The sequence below is a fragment of the Danio rerio genome, chromosome 7, assembly GCF_049306965.1.
Source record: "Danio rerio strain Tuebingen ecotype United States chromosome 7, GRCz12tu, whole genome shotgun sequence".
In the NCBI taxonomy this organism is placed as follows: domain Eukaryota; kingdom Metazoa; phylum Chordata; class Actinopteri; order Cypriniformes; family Danionidae; genus Danio; species Danio rerio.
In genome coordinates, this window is record NC_133182.1 from 20,235,001 (window position 1) to 20,252,879 (window position 17,879).

Genomic DNA, 17,879 nt, shown 5'->3' on the forward strand with positions numbered 1-17,879 from the left:
TGGACTGTACATGTTCTTCCTGTGCTTTTGTGGGTTTGCCCTGGGTTCTCTGGTTTCCTCCCACAGTTCAAAGACATGCAACATATTGGCACCATAGATGAGCTCTTAATCAGCAGTATATCTCTACATAGCAATCTCTAATTTGTCATTAGCCATACATAAGCAGTGGAGTTCTCGAGACCTATCTGAGCTCAAACTCTCATGTTTGCCCTGCAAATATGAGGGAGCCCCGGACTTGAGGATTTTAAGAGCTTAGGGCTCTCTCCCAGGCCAGCATGCCAAACACACTTCATAATCAATCATCAGCTAAGTGTGAGCTCTTGAAATCAGTGGTGTTTGAAAGAGTACTCTTTTCATCATTATCTTTGTCATCATCTCTGTGCAAATGACAAAAACATGATTTTAGGAAAACAGGAATGTCAATTCCATTTGTATTACATGTTCAGCCTATAGCCATGAGCCAGTAGTTGAGAATACAGTACTAGGTTAGACTATAGGACCGTATGCATGCAGGCACAGAGTGTTTCTTTCCAAAGCGACATCGCCAACTACTGGCCTGGCATGCTTATGGGACTCATTTTGACAATGTTGTTATCTGTACACATAACTGCTGTAAACCTATCCCAAGTCATAACTGTATGCTGTGTGCAAATGCATTCAAATATTTATTCTGTCCCTGTGTTTTCCAAGTGAGAACATTAAGATCATTAAACATGCATCATTTTTATTGCAACTTACACACTGTTATGTCTTTAAAGATTATGAACATTTCTAACATATTGTACTGTTTGTGAATAAAAGGTGTTGTTATTTGATTTAAAAGGTTAGTTTTGAAAGATTAATTACTCACTCGCATGTTGTTTTAATCCCTTGAGAGCTTCGTTCACCTTCAAAACACAATTTTATTTATTTAATGAGCCTCCATTGACAGTAATGGTCCTGGGACATTCAAAGTAGGGGTGTCAAAATTAATTGCTTCTTCGGTGCACCGCTATTCAAATGCAGACAATTCGGTATCGGTTCAGTTATAATCAAAACTGGTTATTATGTTGTGACGTCTATTATCTCATATGCCATATGTTGCCATAGCTTACTATGGCGAGGGAAGCATACCAATTATTCAACTACTTAAAAACTCAGAAACTATGCACAATTTCACTGTGTGTGTGTTTGCTGGACAGTCTTTCACTGACACTTACAGCGGAAGCCCCTATTTCATTGCCATTGAGAGAATGAAAATGAACTCCTTTTTTTCTTTCTTTCTCTTTCTCTTTCTCTGTGGCCTATTTGACCTGCTGGCGTGAATTTTTCTCTCCTCTCGACTGTTACAGAGATACTTCTGGATAGAGGTCTGCAATTTGCAGGAGCCGCTGGACCCGACCAGATTTCATGCGGTGCGGGAATAAATTTCCGAATAAAGCGTGAGAGCGGTCGGTAACTCTTGTGTAATTTGAACGGGAGCAGGCGTTCTCACAATATCGCTCCCTGTGTGCGTGTGTGTTTACTAGGGATGGGAAAATTAACCGATATGTATCGATACGTGGTCATGCGCGTGCAGGATGCGAGTGCATCGGTAGTGCAGCAAAGGATGAATGAAATTTTGGAAGCAAATCGAGATGCATCGGTTTTTGCGAGATGCATCGGTTTTTCCAAGATACAGCTTATATTTTTAATATAGAATGTATTTTTTATTTATTAACAAGTGTTGTCAACCTGTTTTTGGCGCATAATTAATCGACCTACATAAAGTAACCCTTAGCAACGGGCTTGCGGATGTGTACACTTACACTACAACTCAGTGTATCAGGTGTGCGGATGAAGCTAGTGGTGCACCCCCAGAAAGCGCGAGAAGCTAAACAAACATTTTATTCCCCACTGAGTTTTAAATCTAAAGTATGGCAACATTATGGATTTAAGGATGAATGACTTGACAGGACAGATGCAATTTGCAAAATGTGCCACGCATCTGTAAAATACGCGGGCAGTACGACTAATCTGAAATCTCACTTGAAGCGGCGCCACGGTGTTGTTGTGGAAGCATCTTCCAGTGTTCCTGCATCCCCGGCTTTCGCACTGCTTCAACTGTAGCTACCAGCTCCAAAAGTGGTGAGAAAAGCATTGCAAGTTTTATCCATGCGCAACAGTTTTGTGCGCTCTACGCCAATAACGGATGTTACTGCATTGTTCATCTGCAAAGATATTCAGCCTAGTGTCACGGAGAACGAAGGTTTTAAACACCTCCTCCTGTTAATTTGTATTTAATTATATTTTTATTAGCCTGTTGTTTACAGTGACAGTGATGTTTCAAATCAGCATAACACTGCTAGTTCACCAAATTAAGTTTTGAATATTCAGTGGCACAATATCTTTGTAAAACTTGTTTTCATAGTTGAAAAGTTAAATCACAATTCTTGTTGTGCAATGGTAAACCTTTATGTTGAAAGAGTGCAAATATATATATATATATTAATATATATTGCACTTATACATTGTTTATCTTGAAAATCTTTAAATAATATGTGCTATATGTTCTAAAATGGCCCTCTACTGTAAACTGACACTCTGGCTCTGAGAGAAAAGCCAGTTTGTAAAAAAAGTCTTGGTTTTACTTGGTTAATAAATAATCAAACTCATTCAATGGCACAGCATCCTCTTTCACATAATCTCATAAACTTGATCTAATTAGTTAGTGCTGAATTATCGCATTGTATCGTGATATGGGTGTGAATCGTATCGTGTTGCATCGCAATATGTCACAAATGTATCGCTAATATATCGGATCGTATTCTTTGTATCGAGATGTGTATCGGATCGGCATTATAGCTTAGATGCTCAACCCTAGTGTTTACAGTATGTGAGTGAAGGAGAAAGAGCGTGATGCTGTTTGTCGCTTGTTTTGTACTGTCTATGTTTTAGTGTGTGTATGTGTGTGAATGAAAGAGAGGGTGATGCTGTGTGTGTGTGTGTGTGTGTGTGTGTGTGTGTGTGTGTGTGTGTGTGTGTGTGTGTTTATACAGACATGTATAATGTATATGGAAAGCATCGTCAATACACCGTAATGCACCGAGATATCGAATTGAACCGAATTGATGGCATGATAATCATGAGACCAGTGTAGGTTCACAACTCTAGTTTAAAGTCAGAAAAAGCAACCAAAAACACCCTTCTCTATAATTAATACTAACAAAAATTGTAAATACGACATTATTTGCCTATATGTTACCGCTGTCTTATATATTTGTCAACAGTTTGTTTAACCCTGTCTGATGTCATTTGTAGCTTTTTTCTTAAACAAAATGTCAGAAGATCTATCACACTGTCATATTTTTGGACAATGCCAAGATTCACTGCACTCAAATTGTGAAAGAAAGCTTACGTTTCACACATGAATTGACCTCTAGTTGACCTGAACCGGGCTGAGGTGTACTGGAGCAGACAGTGGATGCTTCAGGGTTAGACAGCAGGGGTCTTCCTACTAACAATACAGATGAATGCAACTCTTAATGAAAATATGTTTTGTGATAATGCAATAGGTTGCAAACTTTTATCAAAGTTAAAGATATAAAGATGGTCACTATCTGAAAGCCTGAGGAGAACCACTTTGTAAAGTCTAATTCAGCATTACAAGATGTTCACTGTGTTTCCAGTGAATTGTAAAATCAATAAATCAAGTAAACCTGTTGAATCTTTGTATTGGACTCCTAAATCATTGGGTATGTTTTTGCTGTTAATAAATATAGTGTAGTGGTTTGTGCGTCAACAAATGCGACCCGGGTTTGATTCCGCCTCACGGTCCTATGTTGATCCTTCCCCTCTCTCTTCACCCCATGCTTTCCTATCAATTCTCTCTACTGTTGTTACAAAAATAAAGGTGAAAACCCCTTAAAAAATAATTATTAAAAAATAAAAATAAATAAATAAATAAAAAGCAGCACTGCAACAGTTAGTGTTAAAAGCATTAATTATACATTTAAGATCCAATTGAATAGAATGCACTCAGAATACAAGATATACTACAAAGCTTCAACCTAAAAGACAAAATGTTTTTCAACATCTAGCTGGCAAATATCAGAAAAACAAAGATTAATATTTATATTCATATTTCACCTTTAATGTTATTTGGTTTGAAAAAATGTAAACTTTATCCTCAAAATAAATATTGATACTCTCTTGTTGTGTTGTGTTGTGTTGTGTTGTATTGTTGTGCACATGTGCAGTCCTGAAATATAAATAAATTTGTTTGTTTAATGGAAAAAAATTTTTTTGGCATTTTTACTTGCATTACGTGCGAATGTGGCTGAATGCTGTGCAACACCAGGGAGACTCATGTCCAGCATGAGCTTCTTCACAGATGATAATGAGTCCCTCTTGTGGATGATGCACATGAATACATCAGAGACCACTTTTGATTACATGGCATGCGCAGTACTTTAACTGTTTGACTGAAATATTCTTTACAGATATTGAACACTGCCACCAATGTTGCCAAAAACATGTGATAACCTGCACCTGATATAAGGGTTTGTGGACAGACGTGTGGCAATTAAAAAATGGGAAACCGGTTCACTAGTGATGATTTCTTGGAAATATGAAATGGGCTCAGACTTCATATCTACATCTCAAAGAATGTGATGTTTGAAGGGTATTACAGAATGTTAAAGGGATATTTCATAAAAAAATCATTTCGTTTGAATGTCTTTCCTGTGTTGAACACAAAATAAGATCTTTTTTAAAAATGCTGGTTGCTGGGTCCTACTGACTTCCAAAGAATAATTTTTTATTATATAATGGAAGTCGATGGGTCTCACCAACCAGCATTCTTCAAAACATCTTCTTTTGTGTTCAACAGAAGAAACTCAAATAGGTTTAAAACCACATGACGGAGAGTAAATGATGAATATGTGTCACTATATAAATAGCTTTTTTTTCACATTCTGTAAATATATGAAGTCAATTACCCTAACATAATACAATTATATGATTAATATAGGGCGAGGCAGTGGCGCAGTAGGTAGTGCTGTCACCTCACAGCAAGAAGGTCGCTGGTTCGAACCTCGGCTCAGTTGCCGTTTCTGTGTGGAGTTTGCATGTTCTCCCTGCCTTCACGTGGGTTTCCTCTGGGTGCTCCGGTTTCATGCATTAATACTTCTGCATGCTGTTTGTGTTGCTCTGTGATAACACTTACAAACCACTAGCTGGCAGCAGGTTTTTATGTTCCTCTGAGTCAAGTTTCTTCTCGGGTATTTTTATATTTTGTGAACATTACAAGTAGCTAAAACTTGCTTATTCAGAAGCGGGAACCAATGGACATGCAACAACTTTTATCATAAAGGTAAACACAAAACAAACGTTTCCATCTGGAGCTCCTTTAAGGGACTTGTAAACAGCTCTCAGCACCACCCACGCTCATCACCAGTACCAAGCTGACCAATCACAGAGCTTGCGCTATGCATCGTTACGATGTGTGGTTACATTTTTAAAAAAGTGTGTGTTAGTGACAGCATCAGTTACAGCAAGGGCTAAATGACCGCGCGTAGGTTGCGCCAGACAATACGCGTGTGCTTGAAGCAGAAGTAGGCCTATAGATCAATGGCAAGGGACCACTATATTTCCTCTTAGCAAACTAATGGTAAGAGGGGCGTGGCTAAAAATAGTGACCGAATCCGTTAAACCGACGTCATCAGAACGGGACTGCCACAAACAGTTGCAAATGTTCAGACTTTGATTAAAGAATACCAAAACTAACTTTTTCCTCCAGTGGACTTATTTGCACAGATTAATTGATCACTTAAAGAATAACAAAGTGAGCGAGCAAATTATATGTTGTACATTTTGATTTCACACGGACTTCGCAACGCAACAAATGACCTGTAAACGAATCTTTGTAGTGAACTGATTCTAAAGATTCAAATCACTGGGATGAATCAAGAGGTCCCACCGCTATCTGGTGCCACAGAAACACTCGTATGGACTTGCCCCAATACGAGAGAGCAGCGGTGGGAAGTCCTGGGCGCCGCTCTTTCGTCACACGCCGCGCTGGCCCGAGCCGAAGAGAAGTATTTCAAACCCCCATGTGTTTTTGTAGGGGGGGATGTTGTTACAGGATAGCTGGCCGTAGGTGTGTTTTTAACATTTTAGGAAACTAAATCATGAGAATCGACATTGTCCAAGAGAGCAAAAGTTAGACACAACAGAGCAGTTTTCTTTGTTTTTGCTGGATGCTGTGGCCCGGGCAGTGTTATCGGATAGTAGTATTGTGGTCTAGACGACTTTCCTCAACCCCCTTCTCTCCGGAGCGCTGGCTAGCGTTAGCAGGATAAGTTAGCCGCTACCTCTTCCATACTTTCGCAGAACAACGGGAAAGTTTAGCAGGGTTGAGAGACATGGCGGAGACCAAGATAATTTATCACATTGACGAAGAGGAGACGCCGTACTTGGTGAAGATTCCCATAGCGGCCGAGAAAATCACTTTGCTGGATTTTAAGCAGGTCTTGAACAAGCCGAACTACAAATTCTTCTTCAAGTCTATGGACCAGGACTTCGGGTAAGTGATTGTGGGGCCAAAAAACGCACAAAGATGCACGAGAAGTCGAATAAAAGTGATTTTCTTTTACTGTAGGAAAGATATCATTGCTTAATTTGTGTCAAAAGTTGTTGTGAAGGAGTTTTATGGGTTTTCCCTAGACAAGGACACTGGTCTGGGTGGTCTGTTAATCGTATCAAGCCATCATCGCAAAGTAAAAGTGTGTGTCCAAAAGTGTCGATTAAGTTGATCACTTTCTGCAGTCTCTGACTTTACAGTTTTGTATAAAAAAAAACTACAAAAGTTGTTCATAGTTGTGTTGTGTACATGTGTGACGTATGTATGCATAATAAGCTACTGTTTTGCATCTGGACTTATACAGTCAGTAGAGTCATGACATTATTTAAAGGCTAATGTATGAATGGAGCCTATTTTCTCAAAACACTTCACTTTAATATACGCCACATTCAAATTTTAATTAATTATTGTATTATATGAATTTTAAACTTAATCAAAAGTGACATTTGTGTGGTAAATAGTTTTATTTGAAATGCCGAATAATGAAAAATAGTTACCACAAAAATATGAAGCAGCACAACTAATTTGAACTATAATAATAATAATATAAAAAGTTTCCTTGAGCACCAAATCAGAGCATTAGAATGATTTCTGCAGGATCATGTGACACTGAAGGCTGTAATGGCTGCGGAAAAGTTAGCATTGCCATTACATGAATAACATTGCAATTAAGTATTCATTTTAAACTATTTTTTCACAATGTTACTGTTTTAGCTGAATCTTTAATCAAAAACAATCTTTATAAACTTTCCTTACTGACCCAAACTTTTTGAATGACACTATACAATTTGTAGCTTATTCTGTACTGTACCTAAACATAACATCTCATATTCCTTGTGTAGTGAAATCATCATCATCCTTTCCCTCACTTCCTTGCATGCAGGCCAAGTTTGTAGTGTCGCACTGCTGTCTTGCCAGACTTTTTTTCATAGAGAGTGGAGTTCTTTGTCTCAGACCGCATATTTGGCCTGAATCGTCCTGCCGTGGACAGAATACCGTCCACTAAATCCTAGCCACGTACTTGTCAGTTATGCATTCTCCAGATGCTACTGGAATGTCTGTGGTAATCTCAGCAAATTAGGATGTTATCATCTGACTGTAAATAGTCCATCAGTGTGACAGCTTACATTGTAGTTCACATGGAAATGAGTTGTACATATTGATCTAATGTAATGTAATGTGTAGTAATATAGTCACAGTGATTCAAAGGCACACTACGCAGTTTAATTTCTGGCTTATGTAATTTCTGTCATTTTTTTATGTGTTATGTGAAATAATGTAAATTTACAATATTTACCTGCTTTATTATATTAACATAATATAAAAGCTAGTATAAAACAATAGAGCAGAAAAGGGTCTGCTTGTTGTGCTTTCTTAAAATAAAGGGGAAGTAACATGGTTTACGTGTAAAGAGGACTTATAAGTTTATATTTTTTAATCTCGCAGACAGATTGACAGTGGTATGTCTGCTATATTATATTGTTGTATTTGCTTTACTAGGATGTGTATTTTGTAGAGCTGCACAGTTCTGGTCAGGTTAAAATTCTTTTGGTTTTTGGATGTAAATCTTGATTCTGAATGGTATCAGTTTACAACCAAACAAAATAAATGGTAATTTACCAGAGCTACTGTCAAAATTGCCAGAGTCTATTAAAACAAAAGTTTATTTTGTGGAATGTAGAGCTGCATTATTCTGGATAATCTGAGAAACGCAGTTTTGTTTAGAGCATGATCATGAATCTTCCACATTTCTAAAAATGATTAGTTGTCACAACTAGACAAAGGAACACAAGGCAAATGTAAAATTAATTAGGAAATTAGGGATGCAAGTATGGCTGCACGATATTGGAAAAATCTACATTGCAATGTTTTTTTATTCGGCGATGTGCATTGCGATATGACTACAATTTCACTAGATGCACTACAGAAATTACGTTGGATTTTTCTTCAGTCTACTGATTTAAATTGAGCTGAAACACAATTCTGACGATTTTTTTAGACAACTTAATTGTTTTATGGTCAACCCACTTAAAATTGTAACAATAAATTAAGTTAACTTAATGCATTTGTGCTGTACCACCTCAAATCTCAAAGCATTTTTTTTTGTGTAAGTTAGGGCTGGGAAATTAATCGGAAAGTAATCAACGTCAATAAAATCGACATTCATAACCTAAAATAAAAAAAAATAAAAATTTAAGGCCGATTTTTTTTCTTTCTTCTTTTTTTCTTTTTCTTTTTTTTTTAAAGCAGCTGCCGCTTGTCAAGTCACGTAATCCCGCTCTGTTGAGACTGATTTATACTTCTGCGTCAAGCACATATGTATGGTGCAGCACATCCTTCGCGCGGTTGGTCGCATACCTTCGCAAAAAAAGTAACTGCACATGGTAACGACACGTAGCGCAGGCTAAACTGATTCAGTTTGATAGCGGTGAAAAGTATGGGCGGTGTGGATTATTTCAGTTGTTCAACGTTGATGTTCAGTAAATATTCATAGATAGTGTGTTTCCTTCAATTATTTTAAAATCAAGTAATGCACCCTTCATTCAAAAATCTCTCACTGACAATACGTAACATCTTTATTGTACAAAACTTGTCAGTGAACTGTGAGGGCTAAATAATAAAATAAAATAATCATTCATTAAACACAGTCAAGTTAAAATGTTCAATTAATCGAGATTTTGATTTTAGGCCAAATGGCCCAGCCTTAGTGTGACTTGAATTACTGTTTGGAAAGAATGAATCATTTTAGGTTGATTGGGATGATTCTGTAGGGTAATGCATAAAACATTAACCTTCTACAAGCATAGATAATTCAATAGAGAAAAGGATACAAATGAATTAAAACTGTCTAATTGTTTTCAGAGGAAGTATTCATGCATGCAATAAATGAATAATTAAATGAAAATCAATACTGCATAGTCTTAGTTTTCTAAACAGGTATTTAAAATGAATGGCTATTCATTTTTCAAAGTTGCAAATGATACAGTTTCCTATACCTGAATGCTTTTAAAAACTCACAGTCACAGGCTTCAAAAAACACTGTAAATTGAACAATTATAACAGACTTAACATTGCGTTTACTTGCAATATGACTATTGCGAACGATCACATTGCGATATCGATACTGACACGATGTGTTATGCAGCTCTAGATGTAACGATTGCTAAAGTCATGATTCCATTCAGTTTATGATTTTTATTACACTGTTTTTCCTCATGATTTTTTGAAACAAAATGATACCAAAGACATATATACACTTCATGAAAAGGTGTCCTTATACTGGGCTATTGCGGTTTGTTTCTTTGTGAAATTGAATGCAACAAAACTAATCTCTTCATATAAACCATAAGGCTCTTACTTACAGGAGCCTACCACATTTTAATCATGATTCAAATAAAGATGCAGTTTTTAGTGTGTGTGTGTGGTCACGTGATGTGCGTTTTCAGCGGACGAAGGGCTGTTTAAAAATGCTAGGTAAAACGGTGTGGATGTGGATCATTTTTGATGTAAAATGCCATTTTATCACTAAGACGTTTTAGTGTAAACGGGGCCAAGTGTGTAAATTTCGCGAGCGGGTTTGCAACGGGGGCATGGCAGAGGAACGGCAATGCCAGCTCAGCATCGTGTTGTCTCTTGGCCATCGGCAATGGACGATAGCATCGTCTATCGGCCCAACCCTAACTCCAATTGAGTTTTGTTTGGTATCTCATACGGTTTGAATTGTCACATATATGAAATGTTGAAAATTTTAACCAGTTCAAACTTCATCATTACATCCCCAATTAAAATGTATTGATAGCAAGCTTTCCTTGCTAATTTCTTTTAAAAATTAATTGGTGACTCTGTTTATGAACAGTTTCTTTGCTGCCACCTACTGGTGTAACTTTGTAATTAATGTAATCTGGTGACATCACCAATTTGCCAAACTGATAACCGATGAAATACTTTTGCATATGAGAGATACATTGACAGACACACCAAAAGCAAAATGAAAAAGCTCAACTTGTTTGAACTTTGCACCACATGGATCATTTATCAGCTTTTAAAAGAAAATAATAATAAACAGTACACAACCAAAAATGTAAATCTGTATCCTAAACTCGAGCTTGTCTCAAGCTACTGTCATTTGTGCATTGATAAAAAATGAAACCTGTAATAATAATTTTTACATGTGCAGCTCTGCCAAATCAGGTGTTGGTGACACCACTGGTAGAATTTATGGGCACCAGCCCCAGTGCTCTCAAATTTTAGTCTAAAGCCTGTGCTTCTATCTGATAATACCATAGGTTTTCAGTGATCTGATTGCAGAGAAGCATTGCCTTTTCTAAATGGTTTTTACATTCAAATTTTGTGACCACTTGCGTTTTTTGTTTCATTGAGACCCTTCTCTTTTATCTTGTTCCATTCTGCTTCACTCTTTTACACTCCTAACAATGTGTCGTGGGACAAGCTATTTGTCATACTGCACCAGATATGATTTGCAATGATATCCACTCATAAAAGCTGTGTCTCATTTCAGAGGCTGCATCCTCCGAAGGATGCAGACCACAAAGGTGAGTCCGTCGAAGTCCACACAGGCTGAACTGAGAGTTTTGAAATGAGACTATCTAGCCTACAGTGGACGAATCTCGTCACATAGCAACCATAACAAGTGCTGATAAAATTTGTTATGACTTTTTTTCAAAGTGATTTTAAAACTTATTTTAAGTGATCTGAAGGCAAAGCGAGGTATACAGAAGCTGGAAACATATTTCTTTTGGTCCACATAAAAGTACACATAAACATTTATACTGTATAAAATCACTTTTTAGTAAGACATGTCACACTCTTTTCGTTTTTTTAACATTTGTTTTAATATCCATGTAAAATAAACTTAATTCATACATTTTAAAGTGGAGTTTTCCTTTAAAAACATCCTGTCGTTATCATCGTGTAATAAGTCTTGGGACGTTCGAGGCCGCAAAGGATTCACCGGTTGTGTCCTTCATTAATTGTCTGGGAAACGAAGGGCGCATTTGGAGGCTACGTTTGAAGGAGCCTTCGAATTTTTTTTAAATGAGACAGTCTTCGTTGCACTGTGATGACACAGAGGACTTCAAATGCATCCTTCGGAGGATGGAGCCTCTGAAATGAGACACTGCTAAATAATGGCCAGTCAGGTGTGTTTAATTTCATACTCAACAGTGCTCAAATGTTAGCAGGAAGTGGACGTTTTTTAAATTTCACTACCAAAATTCAGTACAACCCTAGTTCCTGCCCTGTATTGTAATTAATAAATACCAAACCTCATTAACATTATGATAGATACATGCTGAGTGACTGGTGTTGGTTTGCACTGAATCACAGTTCTAATGTTCAAGTTTTAAGTATGTTAGCTAGTTATTTTATTTTCTAGATCTAAGGTAATCTATTTGCTTTTGCATTCAATACTTTTCACATTAAATGGCATAAACTCATTCTGGTAACATTTAACATGGAATAAAGCACACAATCCGCATCTGAGGTGATCATTTTAATGAAAAGTTCATGCTGTTCCAGCTGTGATGTTGCAGAAATAGAAACTTTGCCCTTCACCTCCATGGACGAACAGAACAAAAACTCCTTTTAACATGGAAAAGATGTAGAGCTGGGCGATAAACAATATTACATCAAATTGCGATTTAAAATGTATGTCAAAAACAATGATAAGGACTGTTTTACTCTGTATTGATCCAAGAGCCAACCACACAGCAGAAATATAATAGAATCTAAAAATGTGTTGAATTTCAAGATTTATTAAATTTTCGCCAACCGAAAATTAATTTGCTATTTTATAGACCATCTAATTTTTGTGGCTTTAGTCATTGTTGAGGTACTCTTTTTAAATGTGGAAGCATTAGCAAATGATATCAAAATATTGACCTTATTGTTCAATGTGGAAGTGTGCTCGCTTTTGCGATTGTTTTAGAATTTCTGATTCAGTTGTCTATAGGAGAAATGAACAGGAATAATATTGCTGAAAACAGTCAAACCACTTGCTCTACAAAAAAAGGGTTTGCATGATTATACAGACAAAATGGAATTATATAATAAGAAAATATCAGTTTGCAACATCAAGCAGAAACTGCTTTTAATGTCTTACAATGAATGGAAGTGAATGAGATCGGAAGTCTCGAGCCAAAAAGATTTTAATGGCTGCATCTGCTCGTACATGCAGCATAAGATGAATACTGTATATCGTTATCGTTCAGTATGGAAAATTATTATCAAGATTGCATTTTTGTTTTCCCAGTGATGGGTTGCAGCTGGAAGGGCATCCGCTGTGTAAAACATATGCTGGATAAGTTGGTGGTTTATTCTGCTGTGGCGACCCCAGATTAATAAAGGGACTAAAAGAAAATTAATGAATGAAGATTGCATTTTTGCCATTTCGCTCAGCCCTAAAAATATGTCTTTTATCATGTGTCGTTGCGTGTACTTTAGACACAGTGTTATACTGCTTTGTGCGAAGCGTCATGTTATGCAACGTGCGATTGAGTGGAAAAGCATGCATATAACAGGCATGTGAATGGCAGCTACGGAAGCACGAGTACCTTGTTTTGGTGCTCTTTGTCATAACATGTCTTCTAATGGTCATAATGTGAGACAAGTAATCTTTTGTGGGTTTTGGGATACTTTCGACCCAAATATGAGTGTGTACACTATAGGGTTGTAACGGTATGAATTTTTCACGGTATGATAATCGTCTAAAACAATACCACGGTTTGACGGTTTCGCGGTATACGGTATGTTACAAAATAATAGAACAGTGAAGCAAATTTGACTTTTTCCAAAAAATATATTTTTAGTTTCTATAAACAACACCACTTACAATGAACAAATAAAAATAAGAAAATAATAAATAATGTGTCAAAGTCCAAATAAACATGGTGCAAATCCTCAGTAAAAAATAGATATAAATATTTACTATACTATAAATAGTTACATAACGAAACTAGATTCAATATGGAACATCCCTAGGTTTTATGTGCCAGCATGGATATGGTTGTCTATCGATATGGATTTGGATGTGGTTGTCTGCAATGCAGACAAACAGCTGCACCTTCATTTGTGTCTTTTGAAAACAGCAAGAGCAGCAGTTCGTCTTTGCTGTGTCACTGTTTTGTCATGTTTCTGTGCTGCTGTGCATGCAAAAGTACTTAGTATGAGAATTATTTCATGCAAAACTTTTTTTTTGCGTTTTATTTAGCCGCGCATAAATGTATGCCTATCTCTCATTCCGTGTTGTTCAAAAAGCTTGGTCCACAAACAAAAGCGAAACCTATGCTTATTGGTTGTGATATAGCGAGTTTGAACCAATCTGGGCATGGAGGAGGGACAATGCATCAATGTATCATGTCTGATTTGTCCGGAGACACAGTGACGAGCGTTTCTTTGTCAAATCAGCGTTGTCAAATGTTGATGACGTAACCGCACTGATTGCGGAGCCTCTGAAAGTCCGCGAATGTTATGTGATACAGCACTGGAAAGCTGAGATTCTCTTCTTTATGCCAATCTTTGAATTCTATGAATCGGATCAGCGAATCAAAAGTTATTAAACATTTAAGAGCAATACTTATTTTTAGCCGCGGGCGGCTGTCTCGGTCTTTAAGGGTTAAAACCGTTGATATGCAATTGTTCATGGTATGATAATCGTGCACGTTCAAATCGTGGTAAACCGTCATACCCGTATATTGTTACAACCCTAGTACACTATGAAAGTGATCAGATCATAACTTTCTGAAAGTGGGCTAAAGTTCAAAATGGTTTAGACCTTGTTTATTTCTACATTTATTTATTGTCGACCACTCGTGATCAAATTGATGAAAATAAAACTTGATTAGGTACAATTGGTGTCATACAGTCCTTGAATTGACCTCATATTCTTTTAGCGAGTAATAATGCATGTCTAGTGCTATAAAAAGGTGCCATCAATGTACAGTTATCAGATTTATAACTAGGTCAATTTACTAATTCTGAAGCCAAAATGTCTGTCTGAAATGTCTAAGAGGATTTTATTGCGAATTTAAAATCTGAATCCTCTTCGCTGTTATAGATTGCATGTCTCGCCAGTTTTTGGCATTGCGGCAAAGGGTGGACGTGTGTGTGTGTGTTATTGTTGAACGGCGTTGCATGTGAGTGTAAGCTGATATGCTGGAGGAGTGGGGTGCTGTGATGCTGCTGTGTGAAGAGCCAGCTGTCAGTCTGACTGTGTGTGGCAGGGGACGGGCTGGGGTTTCTGGGCCGCGTTTGGGGAGGGATATGGTTGGAGACGGGCCATTTGCTTAGTGTCTGGGATTGAATCAACAGAGAGTGAATGAGAGAGGGAGAGAAAGGAGCCGGGACCCCTTGGTTCTCTCTAGGGCCTCTTAACATTCTCTCTGCTTAAGAGCACAGACCTGATTTCAGGGTTGTTTTATTCCTCCTACCTTGTTCCTCAGCCTGTGTAGACGCAAATCTTTCAAATTAAAATAAATATCCAAATGTTCGCCGTGCCAAATTGTAACATAATCTGCCGATTTAGCCATCCTGAGCTTGTTCTGTTGTAAGAGGTTTTGTTTTGTTGAAATCAGGTTTTCACGAGAGGCTGTGGTTTGAGTGTGTGTGTTTCTGTGGGTTGTGTTAGAGGTCAAGGGTTGTTATTCAAGTACAGTTGTTGGGCTTAATTAGCGTCATTAGAGATCTTGGGGGTGGGATTGTTTCACAAGCGTTAAAATAGAGCTTTGCTTTTGGGAAGTGCTTTTGTGAAATCGGTGTAGAATTGCATCATGTTGGCAAATGTGCAGTGCTGGGAAAAGTTTTCTCAGACAATAGAAGACCAAAAGCAGGATCTTAAAACATATTAAAAGTTGATAAAGCAATTTAGATTAATCTTACAAAAAATAGGGCTCCACAATTTGGAAAAAAAAATTGTGAATTAGCTGATTAAAATTGCGATTTGTGATTTTACCATTTCACAAAAGAGATATAGATTTGATGATGTAGTTTTAATAGCACCAAAGAAACACCAAGCATTATCGAAGCATGCTATATGCTACTGATTATTTAAAAGCTGTTAAACGTTTTATGATAGGCCTAAATCAAAGCTCTGTTGTTAATGTTATTTATCGTTGTTTGCATGTTAAAATAAATCAATATGTTAAAATGCAATTGCCTTAATGTTTAACACACGAAATCTACATGCCAATTGTTGTTTTTTATTATTAAATCATCATTTAATATTAATCTGATTGGATAACGGTTAATATTCAATTAACGAGCAATGGTTGTCGGTTGGGAAATAATCGCAGCTTTTGCGATTTGAACTGCACTAAATTAAACTTCAACTCTGAAAACTGCACTGACACATTTTCAATTTACTAGAACTTTTATGTTAAGGTGCTTTGACAAAATCTACAGTGTGAAAACGCTATAGAAGTAAAGATGAATTAAACTGAAAATCGCACCTTTCCAAATCATTAAAAAAGATTAATTACGCAGGCCTATTAAAAAGTCTCTTTTAAAAGTGTTAAAGTCCTAAATGCTATCTTACAAGGTAGTGTTTTCAAAAGGATTGTGTTCGGTACCAAAGTCAATACTTTTAACAACACTATGTTACAAGGTATTACATTTTGTATCAATTTTTATAGCAATGTGATGACATATAGCCTATATTTATGAGGTCCAAGCAACATCTCCAGGTTTTGATGATACTATATGCTAATACTTTATATTTAAGTACAGGAGTTTTTATTTTACTTTTTAAGAACATTAACCTACCATTTTTAATTTTTAAAAGCACATTTCAATTTACAAGTTGACATTTTATTTTGTTTGTTTTACATATAAGCAAAGTATAATAGTCTTAATGTTTAAAGCATTTATACTGTAATGTTTTAAAGTGGCTGATAATAATACATATTCTTAATAATAGGAATTAATCTTCCATGTGTTTGACCTGTACAGAGCTGTAGCTACTTTATTGGGCCTACTACACTACTGTATTTTAATACTGCTCATTATGGTGGTACTTGGTGAGACAATTTTTTTCTGAGGTGGTACTTAGTAAAAAAGTTTGAGATCCACTGGTATAGACCATTTGAATGTGGTGATGCCATTGCGTCATGAACATTTCCTGTTTATTGTCAAACTAAAGGCAATCCAATCAGAACTTTACGTTGAAACAGCTATCATAACATTAATCATGAATATGTCAAGTTTTTTTTTTAATTCTCTGAAGCTATGTAAATCAAAAAACTCTTTAAAAAGGTCTTTAAAGATATTGAATTTCACTCTCTGATTTCTGCATATACCACGTATTATTATAAGAGTTAACAGTGGTGGTTCCTTAGACATACATCACTATTAATTTTGCTGAAATATGTTCATATTTATGCCCCACACTCTAATTATTATTAGTGCTCAGTTGGCTTCTGGCTGGTCAACAGAACTGTCACTTACCCTGTTCAGGCCATTGTTGCATGCTGAACATTTCACATCCGCTGGGTTTGTGCATTTGTTTTTATGACACAAGATCATTCTGTGCTGTCTGTATTCTGCATTATTATGGCGGTGGGAATTCTGCTGAATCTTTAACAAGATAATGTTATTTAGCTAGCTAACTAGATACTTGTGATGAGCCTTGGATACTTTTGTAAGAAGTGATGTATGTTCTCTATTACTGTATGAACAGAATCAAATGGGTTTTCAGGATTTTTTGTAATAGAAATATTTTGTATTTTATTCATAAAGAATCAATTTGATATTTATAAGTATTAATTATTTTAAGAATTTTTCCTGACTGTAAATTATTCATAGGTAGTGTATTCGTTGCACTTAATGACATCATTTTCAGCAATTTTGTGCAAAGTTCATAGTTTTCCAGCTTGCCTTTTTATATAAAGAAAAGTTGACTATTAACAAGCATAATAATATTTCAAACCCATATAAAACTGCATTGGTAAAGATAAATGTGGGTAAAAAAAAATACTGGCATTATTAGTCAACAGAAAAAACAAACATATATATATATATATATATATATATATATATATATATATATATATATATATATATATATATATTTATGAGCCCTCAGGTTTAATGGCTTGTGGACGAGATGTGTGCTATTTCTCTTAAAAGGAATGAAAAATACTTTTTCTGAATTAAAAACATTGCCATTGTTTTGTCTAAATATGAATATAAGCATAGCCATTCTTTCAATGTTAATGCTCTAAGAAAAACAAACAAATATACTGTATAAATTGAAAAAAAATGTAAA

The 17,879-nt window shown here is 36.2% G+C and overlaps 2 protein-coding genes across 5 annotated transcripts in view; both read left to right on the forward strand.

The window, feature by feature from the left end:
• si:ch73-335l21.2 overlaps positions 1–818 on the forward strand; it is a 7,663-nt gene extending 6,845 nt beyond the window's left edge. The window contains exon 3 of one of the 2 annotated variants that reach the window (XM_073905900.1): positions 1–812. This exon is cut by the window's left edge and continues 1,539 nt beyond it. The gene's annotated coding sequence lies outside the window, so the exon portion shown is untranslated. The other variant, XM_068222091.2, reaches the window with a different exon arrangement.
• Positions 819–6,081: 5,263 nt separating this feature from the next.
• The window catches only part of dvl2 (dishevelled segment polarity protein 2), a 35,399-nt gene continuing 23,601 nt past the window's right edge, over positions 6,082–17,879 (forward strand). For 2 of the 3 annotated variants that reach the window (XR_012382304.1, XR_012382305.1), the window contains exon 1: positions 6,082–6,544. Coding sequence is in view for 1 of the 3 variants with exons in the window: in NM_212648.1 (NP_997813.1) it covers positions 6,384–6,544 (161 nt within the window). In the remaining 2 variants the exon portion in view is untranslated. 3 annotated transcript variants of the gene reach the window in all.